Source organism: Perognathus longimembris, chromosome 6, assembly GCF_023159225.1.
Source record: "Perognathus longimembris pacificus isolate PPM17 chromosome 6, ASM2315922v1, whole genome shotgun sequence".
NCBI lineage: Eukaryota > Metazoa > Chordata > Mammalia > Rodentia > Heteromyidae > Perognathus > Perognathus longimembris.
This window is the reverse complement of record NC_063166.1, coordinates 28,876,181-28,896,506: the sequence shown is the minus strand read 5'-3', so window position 1 is coordinate 28,896,506 and position 20,326 is coordinate 28,876,181. Positions and strand designations below refer to the sequence as shown.

The following is a 20,326-nucleotide window of genomic DNA, read 5'->3' as shown; positions in this document are numbered from 1 at the left end:
TTTTTATTATCAAACTGACGTACAGAGAGGTTACAGTGTCATACGTTGGGCATTGGATACATTTCTTGTACTGTTTGTTGCCTTGTCCCTCATGCCCCCCTCCCTCCCCCCTTTCCCTCCCCCCCCCCAGTTGTTCAGTTCACTTACAGCCAACAGTTTTACAAGTATTGCTTTTGTAGTTATTTCTCTTTTTTTACCCTGTGTCTCTCGAATTTGGTATTCCCTTTGAATTTCCTACTTCCAATACCAGCAAACACGGTTTCCAATATACTCAGATAAGATTACAGAGATAGTGTAGGTACAAACATAGGAAGGTGATACAAAACATCATCAATAATAGAAACTACACATACACATAGGACGTTGAAAGTAGTTATAACTGTGATATATCACTTGTTTCCATATCATGGAGTTCATTTCACTTAGCATCATCTTATGTGTTTCTAAGGGTATAGCTATTGGGCCTTGTGATGCTCTGCTATGGCTTGCCTAAACCTGTACTAATTTTTCCCAATAAGGGAGGCCATAGAGTCCATGTTTCTTTGGGTCTGGCTCACTTCACTTAGTATAACTTTTTCCAAGTCCTTCCATTTCCTTACAAATGGAACAATGTCATTCTTTCTGATAGAGGCATAAAATTCCATTGTGTAAATGTACCACATTTTCCTGATCCATTCATCTATGGAGGGGCATCTGGGTTGGTTCCAGCTTCTCGCTATGACAAACTGTGCTGCGATGAACATTGTTGTGCTGGTGGCATTACTGTGATTTTGTTTGTGGTCTTTTGGATAGATACCCAACAGTGGGGCTGCTGGGTCATAGGGGAGTTCTATATTGAGCCTTCTGAGGAATCTCCATACTGCTTGCCAGAGTGGCTGAACCAGTTTACATTCCCACCAACAATGAAGTAGGGTTCCCTTTTGGCCACATCCCCTCCAACAATTGTTATTATTAGTTTTCTTGATATATGACATTCTTGCTGGGGTGAGATGGAATCTCAATGTTGTTTTGATTTGCATTTCCTTTATGGCCAGTGATGTAGAGCATTTTTTCATATGTCTATTGGCCATTCTCATTTCCTCATCAGAGAAGTTTCTTTGTAAGTCTTTAGCCCACTTGATGAGGGGGCTATTTGTTCTTTGCAGTTTTGTTTTGGAAGAAGGTAATTTTTTTAGTTCTGCATATATTTTAGAGATGAGGCCTTTGTCTGTTGAATGTCCGGTAAAGATTTTCTCCCAGTCTGTGGGCTTTCTGTTTATCTTGAGAGCTATGTCCTTTGCCGTGCAGAAGCTCTGAAGTTTGATGCAGTCCCATTTGTCCAACCTTTCTTTGATTTGTAGCATTTCAGGGTCTTTGTTAAGGAAGTTCTGTCCTGTGCCAAGGAGCCCAAGAGTTTCTCCTACTCCTTCCTTTAGTGTCTTCAGGGTGCCTGTTTTGATTTCAAGGTCTTTAATCCATTTGGAATTGATTTTGGTGCAGGGTGATATATAAGGATCTAGTTTTAGTTTGTTGCATGTGTTGAGCCAGTTTTGCCAGCACCACTTGTTAAAGAGGCTATCTTTCTTCCATATTATTGTTTTAGCTCCTTTATCAAAGATTAAGTAGGCATAGTTCTGTGGGTTTAATTCTGGGTTTTCAATTCTGTTCCATTGGTCTTCAGGTCTGTTCCGGTGCCAATACCAAGCTGTTTTTATTACTATAGCTTTATAATACAGCTTGAAGTTGGGTATTGTAATTCCTCCAGCACTGTTCTTTCTGCTTAGGAGTGTTTTTGCTATTCTAGGTCTTTTATTATTCCATATGAATTTCTGGATTGCTTCCTCTATTTCATTAAAGAATGGTGTTGGGATATTAATGGGTATTGCATTGAATTTGTAGATAGCCTTTGGCAATATTGCCATTTTGATTATATTAATCCTCCCAATCCAGGAGCATGGGAGGTTTTTCCATTTTCTTAGTTCTGACTTAATTTCATTTTTCAAGCTTTTAAAGTTCTCTTCAAAGAGGTCTTTCACTTCTTTGGTTAAGGTTATTCCTAGGTATTTTATGTTTTTGGGGGCTATTGCAAAAGGAGTTGCTTTCCTGATTTCAGCCTCGGTCTTCGGGTTGTTAGCATAGAGAAAGGCCGTTGATTTTTGAAGGTTTATTTTATATCCTGCAACTTTGCCAAAGTTTTGTATCAGCTCTAGTAGCTTGGGGGTAGAGTCTATGGGATTCTTTAGGTATAGGATCATGTCATCTGCGAAGAGAGAAAGTTTAACTTCATCTTTTCCTATTTGGATCCCCTTTATATTCTCTTCTTGCCTAATTGCTCTGGCTAGGAATTCTAGTACTATGTTGAAGAGCAGGGGAGAGAGTGGACATCCCTGCCTTGTTCCTGATTTTAAAGGGAATGGCTTTAGTTTTTCACCATTTAGAGTTATGCTTGCTGTTGGTTTGTCATAAACTGCCTTGATTATATTCAGGAATGTTCCCTGGAATCCCAGTTTTTCCAGGGCTTTTAGCATAAATGGGTGCTGGATTTTATCGAACGCTTTTTCCGCATCCAGCGATAAAACCATGTGGTTCTTTACCTTGCTCTGGTTGATGTGGTGGATTACATTAATTGACTTGCGTATATTAAACCAGCTTTGCATCCCTGGGATGAATCCAGTTTGATCGTGGTGTATGATTTTTTTGATGACCTGTTGAAGTCGATTGGCCAGAATTTTGTTGAGAATTTTTGCATCTATGTTCATCAGGGAGATTGGTCTGTAGTCCTCTTTCCGTGATGAGTCTCTGCCTGGTTTTGGGATGAGGGTTATACTGGCTTCATAAAATGAGTCTGGCAGTGAACGTTCTCTTTCAATTTCATTGAAGAGTTTGAGAAATATTGGAGTGAGTTCTGTTTTGAAGGCCTTGTAGAATTCTGCGGTGAATCCATCTGGACCTGGGCTTTTCTTGGATGGGAGATCATTTATTGCTGTTTCTATTTCAATACTGGATATGGGTCTGTTTAGAAGGTTTAAGTCTTCATAGTTGAGTTTGGGGGTATCAATTTTTTCTAGGAAATCATCCATTTCTTCCAAGTTCTCGAATTTGTTGGCATAAAGGTTTGCAAAATAGTCCCTTATTATTTTCTGAATTTCGGTTATTTCTGTGGTGATGCTACCTGTTTCATCTCTTATCTTGTTTATTTGAGTGTGCTGCCTTCGTTCTTTGGTCAGGTTTGCCAGGGGTCTGTCTATCTTATTGAGTTTTTCAAAGAACCAACTCTTTGTTTTGTTGATTCTTTCGATGGTTTTTTTCGTCTCTAATTGATTTAATTCTGATTTGATTTTAATTATTTGCTTCCGTCTATTGACTTGGGGTTTGGCTTGCTGTTCTCTCTCCAGAAAATTAAGGTGCTTCCTTAAATTACTGAGTTGCTGTTTCTCCAGTTTGTTGATGTATGCACTCAGAGATATAAATTTTCCTCTGAGTACTGCCTTTGCTGTGTCCCAAATGAGCTGGTACTTTGTGCCCTCAACTTGGTTGAAGTCCATAAACATTTGAATTTCTGTTTTAATTTCTTCAATGATCCACTGATGGTTCAGCAGTGTGTTCTTTAGTCTCCATGAATTGTGGGATTTTCTGTGGTGGCTGAATGAGTTGAGCTCTAATTTTATTCCATTGTGGTCTGAAAGAATGCAGGGAATGATTTTGATACTTCTGAATTTGTACAGCTTTTCTTTGTGCCCTAAGATGTGATCTATTTTGGAGAATGTTCCGTGTGCTGCCGAAAAGAATGTGTATTCTGTCCTTGCTGGGTGGAATATTCTGTAGATGTCGATTAAGTCTAGTTGGTCTATGCAATTGTTTAGTTCTGTGGTTTCTTTGTTCAGTTTTTGGCGTGTTGATCTGTCCAGAGGTGATAGTGGAGTGTTAAAGTCCCCCACTATCATTGTGTTTGGGTCTATGAATGTTTTTAGAGCCAGTAGTGTTTGTTTGATGAAGTTGGGTGCTCCTGCATTTGGCGTGTAGATATTTAGGATGGTTATTTCTTCCTGTTGGAGAGATCCTTTTACTAGTATGTAGTAACCTTCTTTGTCTCTTCTTACCTTTTTTAATTTGAAGTCAATTTTGTCTGATACTAGGATTGCAACTCCAGCCTGCTTATGGGGGCCATTTGCTTGATAGATTTGTTTCCAGCCTTTCACTTTTAGAAGATGTTTACTTTTGCTGGATAGATGTGTCTCTTGGAGGCAGCAGAAAGATGGATCTTGATTTTTGATCCAACTTATGAGCCTATGTCGTTTGATTGGAGAATTAAGTCCATTAATGTTGACAGTTAGGATTGAGAGGTGATCGTTTGTTCCTTTCATTATCACTGTCTTGTTTAAAGCTGTGTCTTCCCATTTCTTGATCTAGTGTTTACTAATTAGGGTTCATTTCTCTGTCTGTGTTGGGATCCTGATTATTTTCCCTGTATAGTACATCTTTAAGGATTTTGTGTAAAGCTGGTTTGGTGGAGATATATTGTTTCAGTTTTTCCTTATTGTGGAAGACTTTTATTTGACCTTCGGCTATGAAGGAGAGTTTGGCGGGGTACAGAATTCTTGGTTGGTAGTTATTTTTATTTAGAGTTTGGTATACTTCATTCCAGGCTCTCCTTGCTTTCATGGTCTCTGCTGAGAAGTCTGGGGTAATTCTGATTGCTTTTCCTTTATATGTGATTGTTTTCTTTGCCCTAACAGCTTTGAGTATTTTTTCCTTGCACTCTGCTGAAGCTGTTTTGATCACAATGTGTCGGTGGGAAGTCCTATTCTGGTCTGGTCGATTTGGGGTTCTAAATGCTTCTTGTATCTGTATAGGCCTTTCCTTCTGGATATTTGGGAAGTTCTCAGCTAATATTCTGTTAAATAGGTTGCCTATCCCATTAACCTCTTTCTCCAAGTTTTCCTCAATACCTATTATCCTTAAATTGGGCTTCCTGATTGTGTCTTGAATCTCCTGTAGCGATCTGTTTTGTTGCTTGGACTGGATTTGTATTGATTTTTGATCTTTCTCCATAGAATCTAAGGAATCTTCAGCTCCTGAGATTCGATCCTCTGCTTCAGTTAGTCGTGACTGTAGGCTAACTACTTGATTTCGAATCTCTTTTCCTTCTGACTGGTCTTTCCTGATGTTTTCCATGTCATTTCTTAGGTCCTGTATGGACTTCTTTACTTCATTAACTTCATTACTTTGGTTTTGGGTGTTGTCTCTCAAATCTTTAAGTTGGGTAGCTATCTTTTCATTTGACTCTTGAAGCTCACTTATCTTTCTATTTGTGGATGCCATGAAATTCTCCATTAATTTTTGCTTTGCCTCCTCACGCTCTAACATAATTGACTGAAGAGATTCAAACTTTTCATTTATCATGTTTATCAGTAAACTTTGTAGAGCATTTTGGGAGTTTTCTTCTATGTTTTTGATTGACTGCTCTGCTTCCTGCTTGTTTTGGGTGGGGGATAAGACTTCATTATTTGCCATCTTTCGTGTGTTTCTTCTGCCCATTTGAATTGGGAATGCCAGTCTACCAGCACCTGTGAGCACTGTTTAAGACCCAAAGCAGCCCTTACCAAGCACTGTTGTGTAAATCTTACAATTTCACAATTATAAACAGATAACTTGTATACCTGTCTATAAAGTTAGATTTGGTGTTCCTAAAGAATACAATTTCAATATAACATCTGATCCTGGGCCCTGTATTCCGTAGTTACTTATTTACTGTTACAACCTTATACGCAATTCTTATTTTTATATTAAGTTCTATTAGGACTGGCTTTCTCTATGAACCCCCTTTGATTCACTCGTATTAAGCTGGGATATCCTCTATCCAATAACCAGGAGTCAATGGAACCTGGAGGTCCAGGCAGTAAGTCCGGAGGGTAAGTTGGAGGTAGTAAAGAGAATAGAGTAAAGTGTATTGGGGGGGGGGGGTGGTGATTTTGGTTTAGTTTCAGTGACGTGGAAATGTGGAGAAGAGTAGAATCAGTAGAAAGAACATTCATAAAATGACAGACACTGGAGAGTTAGCAGAAAAGGGTGTAGGTGTTATTTATAGGAAAGTAATTTTTATAGGAAGAGGACGCAACGAGAGAAATGAAGTAAAAAAACTGGAAGACAGATACACAAAACAGAGAAAAATTATTTAACACGGAAGTATAAGTAAATAAAAAGGAAAATAACAGAAAAGGAACAAACCTAGCAATTAAACAAACACAAAAAAAACTTGATAAAACAAACCAGTAAAAATGGAAAACAAACAAACAAACAAACAAAAAAACAAAAAAAAAACAGCCAATGATGTTTCAGGTGTGAAAAAATTAAAAAGAAAATTTAAAAGAAAAGTTAAAAAAAAAAATGTTTGAAAAGAAAAAGAAACCAGTCACTCGTTTCCCTGCAATGGACTGCAGTCTATTTTCCTGATTGGCTGGTTTGACTTGATTTCAGTTGGCAAGGGGTGGTTCTGTTCTGACTTTCTCCCCTGTTGGTGCAATCGTGGGTCTCTGAGGTTCGCACAGCTTGCAGGCAGGCCTTGGGCGTCCTCTGTCGATGGGGACGTGGGCAGTCACAGGAACTGTGGCTCCTCTGTCTGCTGTGGGGCCGCTGCCTTTGATGCCTGGACTTGACTAGACTGTGAACTCAGCAGAGTGTGGCGCCTCTAGCCTGTTTTGCTCCACTAAGAGTTGCTTGCCTGAGGGAGGCGGCCTCCTTGGCATAGGTAGCTATGGAATGCAGCTCCGTTTTGGGCTGGGAATTAGTTTCCTCTGTGACGGGACCGTTTAGCTGTCCCCGGAACTGTTTGTTCCTCCGTCTGTTGTTTCCGCGCCCCTGGTAGCTGCTCGCAGCTTTTGCTTTAAGTTTAGAAGTTCCGGCGGGCAGGGCGGGGCTTCTCTGGCTAGGCCCCGGACTCGCCTCCCACCAGGGCAGGGGGTGTTCTTCTGGGCGGAGCTGGTTCTCACTGATTCCGCCCTTCCTGCCCTTTTCAAAGATGGCTTTTTTGACTTCACTTTCCCCAGGCCCGCTTCAGTTCCAGTCTGGTCTGACCGCTGTCTCTGCGATGTCAGGTCCTCCGTGCTCGGCTGCCGGCTGGAGTATTTCTCGCTTTAGCTGCGCGGAGTGCTGGGGGCTGTGCCCGGCACTGTGCCGGAGCCGGCTCTGGCGCGGCGGCGGGACGCCGCCCAGAGCTCAAAACTGTGTTTTCAGACCAGCAAAGTCGATTTTTCCTTCCTGTAGAGAATCCCTGTACTGTTAGAACTTACTTTGGCTGTCTATCTCGGAGAAACAGTTTCTATGAGGTGAGAAAACTACGGTATCGGAGGGAGCTCTGCAGGGCACAGCCGCTCCTCCGCCGTCTTCCGTCTCTCGGTACGTACTTTTTAATTAGGACATAATTATACACAGTTGAAGCTCCTTACTAAGCATATTTCAGAAAGTAAGATCTGCTTGAAAGTTAATATTAATTAAAAAATACACAATTCAAGGAACCAAGTTTCTGGCTGGGTGTGGTAGCTCATGACTATAATATCATTTACTCAGGAGATGGATATTGGGAGGATTGACAATGGAAAAAGCTGGTGAGACTCAACAAGTAAACCAGTTGTGGTGGTACACACCTGTGATCTATGTTACAGGCAAAACACTGTCTTAGGCTGGCCCCAGACAAAACCACAATAACTAAAAAAAAAACTAAAATAACTAAAACAAAATTGGCTGGGCATGTGGCTTAAGTGGTACATAGCCTTCCTAGTACCACAAGAAACCCAAATATCCATGCAGGACATACATAGGGTCAAGAGGTAATAAAGTCCAGGCCCCTGAGGTTAATGAATTGATGCCAATGGACATATGTAGAATAAGCAGCCTTTGAGCTATGTGGTCAGTGCTGGCCATTACTGCAAAGTGACATTCTCAGTGGATTCTTTTTATTGTTTTCATTGTGTGCCAGTAGTGGGGCTTAACCACAGAGCTTCATGCTCACTTAAGGCTGGGAGTCTACTTGAGCTGCAGCTCCACTTCCTGCTTTTTGCTGGTTATTTATTTATTTATTTATTTTGGCCAGTCCTGGGCCTTGGACTCAGGGCCTGAGCACTGTCCCTGGCTTCTTCCCGCTCAAGGCTAGCATTCTGCCACTTGAGCCACAGCGCTGCTTCTGGCCGTTTTCTGTATATGTGGTGCTGGGGAATCGAACCTAGGGCCTCGTGTATCCGAGGCAGGCACTCTTGCCACTAGGCTATATCCCCAGCCCCTTTTGCTGGTTATTTAGAGATAAGAGTCTTGTGGACATTTCTTTTTAATTTTTTTTTTAATTGTCAAAGTGATGTACAAAGGGGTTACTCTACCTAACTACGCTGGCTTTGAAACATGATCCTCAGATCTCAGCTTCTTGAATAGCTAGAATTATAGGCCACCAGTATCCAGCTCCCTTGAGTTCTTAAGAAAGGTGGGTCCTTTTTTCTTTAGTCTGGTACAATTTGACCTTTTCCTTCGCTGGTGGCTCAGGCCTGTAATCCTATCTTCTCAAGAGGCTGAGATCCGAGGATCGTGGTTTGAAGCCAACCTGGGCTAATCACATAAATTAATCACATAAAAAGCTGGAACTGGTTCTGTGGCTCAAGTGGTAGAATACTAGCCTTGAGCAAAAGGAGCCCAGGCACAAAGTTCAAGCCCCAGGACTGGCAAAAAAAAAAATCCTTTTCCTTCCTCAATAGCCAAATAAAGATAAAAACCATTAAAATATAAAGCAATTTGAAAATTCAAATATCAGATATTAGTCATAAATCATCAAAGCTCCTAAATACAAAGCCAAGAGGCAACTTAGAAATAAAAGTGATAGCAACTGGGGCACATGAGAACTTACTTTCTTAGGAGTCCCTAAAACTTGGCAAATTTTAAAGATTTCATCAACCTCACTTGTCCCTGGGAACAGAGGTCGTAATGTATACAGTTCGGCCATTATGCTTCCCACGGCCCACACGTCGATGGGGGAGCTGTACACTGAAGACCGTAGCAAGACTTCAGGAGCACGGTACCTGGGGAACAGAGACCAAACAAAAGCTGCTCTGAGTGTGCTTCTCAGGAGGGTGGGTCGAGGACTCTACCCTCTTTGGTCATGGGTCTTACTCAAGGCACAGATAGTAGTAAGTGCCTTCTGTAAACCAGGCATTTGTATAACAGGCTGCACCTGACCACCAACAGATTACAAATGTGGATGGGACGTCCAGGCTGCCTGAGACAGGAGTTCAAATGAATGATAGGGAAATAAATATTCTCAGATTATTAAGGAAGAAAATGGGTACCAAACATCAAACACACAATATCCCAGGGTAGTGGATGCTTTCCCTTTTTATCAGTTTGAAAGTGTTCACACCATTAATCCACTCCTCTCTGTGGACAATAATGGCTCTGTGTGTGTGTGTGTGTGTATGTGCGTGCGCGCGTGCGTGTGCACGCACGCACCAGTCCTAGGAGGGCTTGAACTCAGGGCCTGGGTGCTGTCCCTGAGTTTCTTTTATACAAGTTTGGCACTCTATCACTTGAACCACAGTTCCACTTCTGGCTTTTTAGGTTTGGGTTTTTTTTTTTTTTTTTGGTGATTAATTGGAGATAAGTATCACAGACCATCCTGCCTTGGCTGGCTTTGAACCTTTATCCTCAGATTTCAGTCTCCTGAGTAACTAAGATTACAAGTATGAGCCACTGGCACTGGCAGTTTTTTAGCTTGTTCATTTGTGAGTTTGCTGTCAGGTAAGCAGCAGGAATCAGAAAATTTTCTTTTCTGTCTACAGCTGTGTACTCAGTGCCTACAATCATCTATGGCACATAGTAGTATATTGAATCATATCAGTTGTATGCATGGATGAAATCTTTTCTACGTCTCTTAGTTTACTGATCAGAATAGTTACTGACCAGATCTTCCCTCCTTGCTAAAGAATATCAAAACTCATTTCTCTATTTTGCTTTAAGTGTCCACTATGGAACCTATAGAAAGACAAATTCATTGGAGGAAAACGCCAACACAGGCACAATTCTCAGAGGAGCTCATACGTTACCATCTGGTAGATACGTAATCAGTATATGGTGGCTGTGATCTTAATTCTCTTGCAAGTCCAAAATCAGCGATTTTCACAAGCTCTGGACCCATGCAGAGCAAGTTTTCTGGTTTCATGTCCCTGTGAAAAAAACCTGGCAAGACAGGTGACAATCAGAATCAGTCATGTTGCTCAAACAGTTTTATTTGGTTAATAAGCAAAAAATAACTGAGTCTCCCTATTATGATAGAAACTCAGTGTTATGAGAAGCAAAGCACATGTATTGTCTAGACAGTGATGGGACAGAGGGCTGCTTTCACAGTGATCTGGCAAGCAAGTTCACATACCATGCAAGAGCATTTTCACTGTGACTCAGGCAGGTTTATCACAGGGACAGAACCTGGCATACCATGACTATCTCCACAATCCCTACAACCACTACTATGTAGGAGACCAGGCGTTGAGGCCCAGAGAAAAGGGGCTTTGCCAAGGAGCACTTGCAAATCAGCTTAACATCAGTGTGATGAGCCTACTGTTCTGCCATACTGCAACTTAATGCAAGATTCCTGGAGCAGAATCCTTTATTTGTAAAGGACATTGGACAAAACTCTACACTCTACTTATTCAGAGTATACATATATAGTATATGTACTATACGTGCATATATGTATATTACATTTATATAGATGTATATATTATATATGTATACAGCACGTATACCATATGTTGTATGCTATATATGAATATAGTATATATAGAACATACAGTATATATACTATAGTATATTATATAGTGTATACTATATGTGTTTATATAGTATATATGTATATAGTATAGGCACCATACTCTTTATATACTATAGTGTAGAATTGAACATGGAGTGTGTAGGGTCCTATATATATAGTACATATATATTTTTTTCTTTTTTCTCTTTTGCCAGTCCTGGGCCTTGAACTCAGGTCCTGGACACTGTCCCTGGCTTCTTTTGCTCAAGGCTAGAACTCTACCACTTGAGCCACAGAGCCACTTCTGGCTTTTTCTGTTTATGTGGTGCTGAGGAATCGAACCCAGTGCTTCATGCACGCTACACAAGCACTCTACCACTAAGCCACATTCCCAGCCTGATATATATATATATATATGCATACATACATACACATATATATGTATATATATATATATTTTTTTAAATTAGAATAACTGGAATTTACCCTCATGGTCTCATGCTTGCCAGGCAGGTGTTGTACTATTTGAACTATACCCTATCCATTACCAACACATCTTTTTCCCCCTTTTATTATTTTCAGTAGTGTCTCTTTGTTGTTGCTGGCCTCAGCTCTTGAGGCTCTTACATAAGGCCTCCCATGTAGCTGTGACAACAGGTGTGTACCACTGTACCACCATGCCTTGCTTATCGATTGCTAATTTGTCCTGGCTGGCTTCAAACTTCAATCCTCCCCATCTCCTTCTCCCAAGTAGCTGGGATTAACTAATTTCTTCATTTGAATTTACTTTATGTTAATAGTTCAGCTCTGGGGCCTGTTTTATAGTGGCTGGGTAAGATGTGAGTAAAACAAGAAGGGCAAACCTTCAAATATCTGAGTACATTATACATTTAAAATAAATCAGATATGTTACTTTAAAAAACACTTCAGTTCCCACCAGCGGCTACTTTATTGAACAATCTGATCATTATGATGCTTATATTACCAATTCAATATATAGACCAGATGGTTAGCTACCAAGGCTAATGGGTAACCCACAGAAAATGAGGCAGCAAACCCAGAGGAAAGAAGAGGCGGCAAACCTGCACACCCTCTGACATTTAGACCTGAAGTGGGGCTTCTCCTAAGAGTGATCATCACTGTTCACTACTATTCACATGTAGTTAACTTTTAGCCACAGTTTTGAAGTCCTATTTCCTCCTTTAGCCATGGCAGTTAGAAGATGATTACAGCATTAAGTAAACCCAGACAAATGCCAAGTCATTGTGCCCAGCAGTTGAAAATACACTGAGGAGCAATGGTCCCTACTTTTATATATTCCTGGCCTTTACCAATTATTTCTAGCCTATTATAAATGACTTTTGACTTAAAAAGACACCAGTAATTTATCTCCAATAATTTTTTTTGGTAGGCCTGGGGCTTCAACTCAGGGTCTGGGCACTGTCCCTGAGCTTCATTTGCTCCAGGCTAGCACTCTACCACTTGAGCCACAATGCTACTTCTGGCTTTTTCTGTTTATGTGGTTCTGAGGAATCGAACCCAGGGCTTCATGCATGCTAAGCAAGCACTCTACCATTAATCCACATTGCTATCCCTCCAATAACTTTTATCTCAAATTAAAAAAATTGGAAAGTCTAGTTAGTTAGGGGACAAGTGGTTCATGCCTGCAATCTTAGCAACTCAGGAAGTTGAAACCTGGAAAATCAAGGGTTATGGCCAGGCTAAGCAGAAAAGTCCTTGAGGTTCCATCTTCAGTTAACCAGAAAAAAATCTGGATTGGAGGCATGATTCAAGTGATAGAGCATCACCTATGAGCAAGCAAGCTATGTGAAAAGCATGGAGTGCTGAGTTCAAACCTCAGGATGAGGAAAAAAAAGGAGTAGCGACTTAGGAATATTGTAAACAGCATCTTTTGGAGACATATTGTTTCTTGGAGCAGCTAGAGGAGCCAGGAGAAAGAGAGAAGAGGATGTGACATGGAAAGAGGCAGGAAGGAAGCATGGTGGCCTCATGCCCATGGTTAAAACACACAATGAGGATTGGGAATATGGCCTAGTGGTAGAGTGCTCACCTCGTATACATGAAGCCCTGGGTTCGATTCCCCAGCACCACATATATAGAAAATGGCCAGATGTGGCACTGTGGCTCAAGTGGCAGAGTGCTAGCCTTGAGCAAAAAGAAGCCAGGGACAGTGCTCAGGCCCTGAGTCCAAGCCCCAGGACTGGCAAAAAAAATAATAAAGTAAATAAATAAATAAATAAAACAAAACACACAACGATATGACACTTCTAACTAATGTCTGACATTAGTGACTCATTAAACACAACCATTCTATTTTTTGACTAACAATTCTTTTTGGGTTTGACACTACACAAAAAATTAATCAATTAAAGAAATAATAAATTCACAGAAAAGAATAAACACTTGCTCTAATTTCCTTCAGAGAACAGGAACAACTAAATGCAAATGATAAAGTTAATGATAAAACACCACAGCACAGCACTGGGCTATTAATTATTCAAATGCTTGGGCCTGGGCTTGGTGGATCAAAGAACTCCAGGCTCTACAAGGAGAAGGATTTGTCCTGTTTGACATTTCTGTGATAGTTATGAGAAGAAGGTTTCAATGAGTGTATGATGACCCAGGCAATAAACTGAAGACTTAACTGTTAAAAACCTCTTCTGTAGAGAAAGATGGCTCTAGATTACAGACATCTTGCTTAACACAGGCCTAGAAAAACAATAAAGTGCATGTATATAAGAACATACTCCAAATTTGCAGGTATTCAATCTAACATTATTTAACAGCTAGCATACATTCCCTGTGTGGGAACTTGACACTATAGAGGTAAACAAGGAGACACCTACCATGTTTATGGATAAACGCTAGTCCTTGCAATATTTGATACATAATGTTCCTGATGACTGACTCAGGGAATAATTTGTTTCTGAAAGAAATGGGTTAAACAGTCATGACATTCTGTTAACCAGACACTGAAGATTTTCCCCTGCCTCTGTTAGCCTTAGGATATGGTCTATGATATTATTTCTAGGCTTACAGTGTGAAAGTACGTGCATTCAAAGGACGGAAACAGAAATGTCTGTTTTGGTTTGTTATAAAAGCTCAGCTATAAGTGATTGTATTGAACGAATACTCAGCAGCTGAGTGTCTGTCTGTCTGCCTGTCTGTCTGCCTGCCTCTCTCTCTCCCTCTCTCTCTCTGTGGCTTCAAACTGAGATCTTCAGATCTCAGCCTCCTGAGGAACTAGATTATAGGTGTGAGCCACCAACACAGAGCTCCTTTCTCCATTCTTCTACTAACTTTTCCTAAGCTGCTTGACAACAAGGATAAATGTCTTCAGTTTTGCCTAAAACCAGCTTTATTACAGCTTGTTTAGAGTAGTGGGATATGAACATAAGGCCTGGGCTTGCTAAGCAAGCTCTCTACCTCTTGAGCTACATCCTAGATTTTCACCTTTTAAAGTATAAATGTTAGACGTGTTTATCTCAAACAACTATCTGCCTTTTAAAGAATTATCACAGAAAAGTGGTGGCTTCTTTTTCTAGAGTTAAATGCTGCCATCCAACAACAATAACAGGCTAATTTAAATCCACTTCTTGAGATGATATATTTATCGATCATAAAGTGTGATATATTCAAATGATCCCAGGAGTTTGTGGACAAAGTAACAGGACAAATACAGTTCTCATAAAACATATACCTACCTGTCTTTCATTAATTGATAGAGGTTTTCTTTCATATATTCAAATATAAAATAAAGATGGTCATTTTCTCTGATAACTTCTTTCAATTTAATCACATTGGCATGATTAAGTTTCTTCAGAGACTGCAAAATAGCAAAGCATTAAATTCTCCCTCTTCTTCTTTTTTCTTTTTGGTTAGTACAGGGGTTTGAATTCAGAGCCCCGCACTTGCTAGGAAGGTGCTCTACCACTTGAGCCATGCCTCCAGTCCCAGTTGCCTCAAGTTATTTTTCAGATAAGGTCTTGCATTTTTGTTTTGCCTTTCGCACCAGGATGGTTTGGACTGCAATCCTCCTACACCATCCCTGGCTTATTTGTTGAGATGATCACCATAGCTTTTAGCCCTGGTTGGCCTTGAACTTCAATCCCTCTTATCACCTGGAATTACAGAGATATCACATCTGGCTAAAGCATTAAATTCTTAAAACAAATTTTCAGAAGTTGGCAAAAATCTCATTTAATGGTAGTTATGGTGATGACCTTAAATAATTTTCTGTTGCTTCTAGATTCATTGATGAGTTACATTTTAATAGCTACAAAAATTTTAAACGGGGCTGGGAATATGGCCTAGTGGTAAAGTGCTCACCTTGTATACATGAAGCCCTGGGTTCGATTCCTCAGCACCACATATATAGAAAAAGTTGGAAGTGGTGCTGTGGCTCAAGTGGTAGAGTGCTAGCCTTGAGCAAAAAGAAGCCAGGGACAGTGCGCAGGCCCTGAGTTCAAGCCCCAGGACTGGCAAAAAACAAAACAAAACAAAAATTTTAAACAATTTAGAATACCTAAAGCAAGTAGCCAACAATAGCTACCAATCAGTTCAATCTGTCTTTTTTTTGTGTGTGTGGAGGGAAGGAAGAAAGGAATTAGGGCAATCTTATTTTTGACTTAGCCATTAAAATATCTCCAAAATCTATTAAAGTTATACGACATAAAATACAGGAAGTGGTATATAGCAATTTAAAAAGTTGTCTTTCTTTTGCTAGTCTGAATTTAAAATGCTGTCCTCAAAGATTTAGAGGTGAGAGAGAACTTTCAAAAAGGAGGCTGTATTTTCTATTGTACACTAACATCAGAGCAGAAAGAGGTGAGAAGTTACTTTTGGAAGATGAAGGAAAATGTAAACACCATTATCTTTGGAATGCTTCCCACTGATTCCCAGGGAATAATGTTTTGGCTACTGTCTCTGGCACGAGGTGGAGTTAGGCCTTCAGTTCTGTTTGTTTCCCAAACTTTACCTTAACTTCTCTCAGGTTCATACATTCATCCCAAGAATAGAACTTTCTCTTCATCCTGAAATAAACAGGGAAATATTCAGTGCCCAGAGTTGAGGATTACAAAATACAAATGACATCATGGCTGTTTTCCTTTATTACTGGGGTTCACCTTGGGGAAGTGACAGTGCTTACTTCTTCTGTCTTAGGAACACATTATCTCCCTCGTCTTAAGCTGCTGGTAAGAGGGCTGTGCCTGGGTCATGTCTGACCTTACAACCTCTCACAGTCTGCGGTTGCGCTTCCCTTCGGAGTGAGGGCTTAGCATTGGTTAATTAGTACAACTGTGCTTTCCTACAAGGGGTCCTTTTCACATGTCTTCTCTTTCTGGAACTTAAGAGGTAAAATAGGAAATATGTACTTTTGAAAAGGGCTGGGGAAGAATCATGAATTTTAGTAGCAGATTTAGTCAACTTGACCTGAGGATGTCTATATCGTAACCTCAGCTTTAGACAAGTAACTCATAAAGCAAAGTGACTGAAGTCAGCAAAAACTCAGAAGTGACCAGAAATGACTATTGCCACCTTCCTCTTCCTCTCCTTCTTCTCTCTTCTACCTCCATCCCTCCCTTCTTCCTCTCCCTCTATCTCTCTCTTCCTGTTATCCTCCTTTTCTTATTCTTTCTCCTCCCTCTCCTCATCTTCCTTCCTGTCCTGTCTCCTCCTCTTCTTCCTTTTTCCTCTTCCTCTTCTTTCTCCTTCCTCTCCTATTCTTCCTTCTCTTTTCCTCTTCCTTCTTCTGTTTCTCCTTTTTGCTCCTTTCCTCTTCTCTTCTTCCTCTTCTCCCTCTCCTCTTCTTCCTATTCCTCCTTCCATTTCCTCCTCTCCCTCCTTCTACCTCTCTCTCTTACTTCTTTAATCTGGGGACTGGGCCTTTCTTGGATTCTGTTCTTTACTTTCTTCTTCTGTCCCAGTGTTTTAAGTTGAGAGTAAAAGAATATACTCAATAGAGGTTCTGTTTTATATATGAATGGATTTTTAGTCACCACACATGATAGGAGTTGAGAAAAAGACAAGGCTTGTGTTTTAAAACTGGTTTTTTTTTTTCAGGTATGGGAATTCAAAGGCTGTGAAAAGTAAAAAAACAAAACAAAACAAATATGACTAGTCTTTCATTTCCTATTATAACTCCTGGTGAGCTATTCTAAAAAAATTCTGAGGAAGCTTAGAATTACTGTATTAATTGCAATAATGACTCTCATCTGATGCCTCCAAGGCTGTGAATCCAGGTCAGGAAGGAGACCGGGAACTGGCAGCTGCTGCTGCACGTCCGGCACTCAACAGTCACTCCCTGGCCGTGAACCCTCAGAAGAGTCACCAGGCAGCTTCTCTGGGCCTCGAAGTTTTTGATCATAAAGTATATTGCTTCAGGGAGAAGCTTACTGCAACATGCTCTCTGCAGTACTCAGGAAACACAAAATACTCTTCCTTTTACCTGTTACATGTCATCAATCACAAAACTGCTAAAAGATCCTCAGTGCATCAGAATTTCATTCAGGTGCTATAAATTCAGGAGGCAGTTTGATTAAATTGCGGCTCATGGCTTACTCAAAGAGACTTTTCAGTGCTGAAATGAGACGGCACTATCCCCGACTGCCTATTGCCAAGACTTAAAAAATACACCAGTTTGAGACACAATTGAAAATATATAATTAAAGCCAGATGCTGGTGGCTCACTCCTGCTGGTAATCCTTGCTATTCAGGAGGCTGAGACTTGAGGATCATGGTTCGAAGCCAGCCTGGGCAGAAAAGTCTTTGAGATTTTTATCCTCAACTAACCACCAAAAAGTCAGAAGTGGAGCTGTGGCTCAAGTGGTAGAATGCTAAAGTTGAGGGAAAAGGCTCAGGGGCAGAGCCTTAAGCCCCAAGTTCAAATCCTAGGAGTGGCACACAAAAAAGCATTTTAAAAAATTTTGTATCTATCTATCTATCTATCTATCTATCTATCTATCTATCTATCTATCTACCTACCTACCTACCTACCTACCTACCTTAGTTGGACTGTCATCCTCCTATCTTGATCTCCCAAATAGCTTGGATTACAAGTATGCACCACTACACTTAGCTCCCTATAAATATAATGCTTTAGACCATTACCTTTCGCAATACTTGAAGCATTTAAATTTTACGTTGCCATACTTTGGTAGTCATGGTAACCAGGATCTGAAGTGCAGCCAGGTGAAAGCTAGCTTCCATGTCCTGAGGATGCTTGAGCAAACCTCTGGAGAGGCCCAGGTGAAGAGGAAATGAGACCTGCTGCCAACAACAGTACAGCTTTGCCACCCATGGGAGTGAGTAAATTATGTCCCTCAAACATGGTGTGTTGAAGTCAGTGTGGCTATTTGGGGGGTTGGGGTCTTTACAAAGTAAATAAAGATAGAACAAGGTCATTAGGATGGTCACTAATCCAATCTATTGTCCTTACAAAAAGAGACACAGAAATGGCTATAGAGGATGATGTAAAGAAATAAAGAGAAGAGAGCCAGGAAGAGAAGCTTGGAATCATTTTTCTCCCAGCCTTCTGAAGGAGACACCCTTGCCAACACCTTGATTTTAGGCCTTGAGGCTCCAGAATAAGAAGTAAACATAATCATTATTTAGGCCACCCGGTCTGTTCTGTTTGTAGAGGCCCATTATGGGCTGAATTGTGCTGCCTCCCACCTTGCAGTTCTCATGTTAAAGTCATAAGCCCCAGGCCTTGCAAAAGTATGACTGTGTTTGAAGATGGAGATTTTAAGGGGAGATTAAAATTCCATGACACCTTCACAAGGCCCTCAGCTGAAATGACTGGTGTCCTTATCAGAGGAGCTTATGACACCCACAGAGCATTTGAAGATCTACAGAAGATGGCTACTGACAATCGACCAAGTGAGGCCTCAGGAAGACTTACAGCCTCTGGACTTGTGAGAAAATCCATTTGTTGTTTAAAGTACTCCATGTGTGGACTGCCCTAAGAAAACTACAACAATGGGCCACAGACCGTCAGGCTCCACTCAAGCCTTCAACTTCTGAAACTCTAGCTGACATCTAAGAGCCATCTCATGAGCCCCCTAAGCCAGGACAACCCACTTAAGTCACTTCTACATTCCTGACCAACAAAAACTATGAATAAATATCTGTCTTAAGCTTTGGGGTGCTTTGTTGTATAGTAATAAATGTAGTAGATAAAAAAAGAAATAATAATAAACTTTATTTCATTGATATGCTTAGGAAAATACTATATGCAACCCAGCATTCAATTTGACTTTATCATTTTCTTTTTTTCTTTTGTTTTTTTTGGTGTGAGGCCTACTGTCGTAAAACAGGCTCTACTTTGGACTCAATGTTAACTTTGAAAAATGAATTTCATTACTTTCAGTTTCAGTCCAAAAGTTTTATGCATAAAAGGCAAAGTACTTAAAAATTTTTTTGTTTATCATTTGTATCTGGACAAAATGGAAAATTAAAATAATATAAACAAAGATCATCAGATGTTGCTTTTCGGTAATTCCCCCTCCCCCTTTTTTTCAGACTAGCATGTTACTTTGTCAAACTAGCACGAGGTCTGCACAGAGCTACAGGAAGACCTCAGTTACTCGAGTTACTCTACTCGTGGAAGCCACATCCATCTCCCTCCCTCCCCTCCTTCACCCTCCACATACCTCTTGATAGCCACCAGCTCCCCAGATTCGTTGCTTTTGCCCATTAGCACGCTCCCATAGGTGCCATCCCCCAGTTGTCTCATGGTAGTATATCGATTCATTCTGGCCAAAGTGCTTGATTGAAATGACTCCCTTGTTGAATCTAAATGCAAACACTTCTTTGTTTTTGTGGGGTTTTGCCCTCGCCCCTGTTGCTACACTGGTGAGAGGTTTGTCATCATTAAATCCAGGGTCTCCTTTAAGGTTATGCAGGTTCATCAGCCACAGTAAAAGGAGTCCACCAAGGAAACATTGCTTCCATTCTTATGAACACCCTGCAAAAAAGACAAAAGCAAGGTGAGTTTTCATCCCAACAACCTACAGTACAGAGTCATGGATAATGAAACGCTAGGCATCAGACAGTTACACGTGCCTGTGGCAAGGAGTTCACACAAGACGGACCCAGTGTCACTTGTGGAATTCATTACTTATGTTGTTTCCTGCTATTATCCTGTGATTCTTTACTACTGGTTTAGTGATTGGTATGATTTTTTTATTGGTTGTAATCTATATTATTCCAAATAAGATGTTAGATCATATTTAAATTAGCATAATAAATTTAAAATTATATTCTTTGTAAAAGAAGCATTCCTAATAGGATACAGAAACCCTAATTAGGTAAAGTAAACTTGTTTTACATGGAGACAATAGCATTATAAAAGAACTTCATATTCTATTTATTTTGCATTAAACACAGAAAAACCTAAGAATTAGTGTCATACCTTATCTATCCACACTAAAAATGAGAAATGTCTGTTTGCATACATACATATATATATGCACACATACATATGTAGGTATATATACACATACATATTTGGTAGTATAGATGTAGATTATAGATGTATAG

The 20,326-nt window shown here is 40.3% G+C and overlaps 1 protein-coding gene across 5 annotated transcripts in view; it reads right to left on the bottom strand.

Annotated features, from left to right (window-relative positions):
• The window catches only part of Mak (male germ cell associated kinase), a 39,653-nt gene extending 20,115 nt beyond the window's left edge, over positions 1-19,538 (bottom strand). For 4 of the 5 annotated variants that reach the window (XM_048347379.1, XM_048347381.1, XM_048347380.1 and 1 more), the window contains exons 1-6: positions 19,438-19,538; positions 15,762-15,816; positions 14,488-14,609; positions 13,630-13,709; positions 10,059-10,191; positions 8,867-9,038 (exon numbers count right to left, since the gene is read on the bottom strand). In XM_048347379.1, the coding sequence (XP_048203336.1) occupies positions 8,867-9,038; positions 10,059-10,191; positions 13,630-13,709; positions 14,488-14,609; positions 15,762-15,816; positions 19,438-19,538 (663 nt within the window). The remainder of the gene's footprint in view (positions 1-8,866; positions 9,039-10,058; positions 10,192-13,629; positions 13,710-14,487; positions 14,610-15,761; positions 15,817-19,437) is intronic. The other variant, XM_048347383.1, reaches the window with a different exon arrangement.
• Between the last annotated feature and the right edge of the window lie 788 nt (positions 19,539-20,326).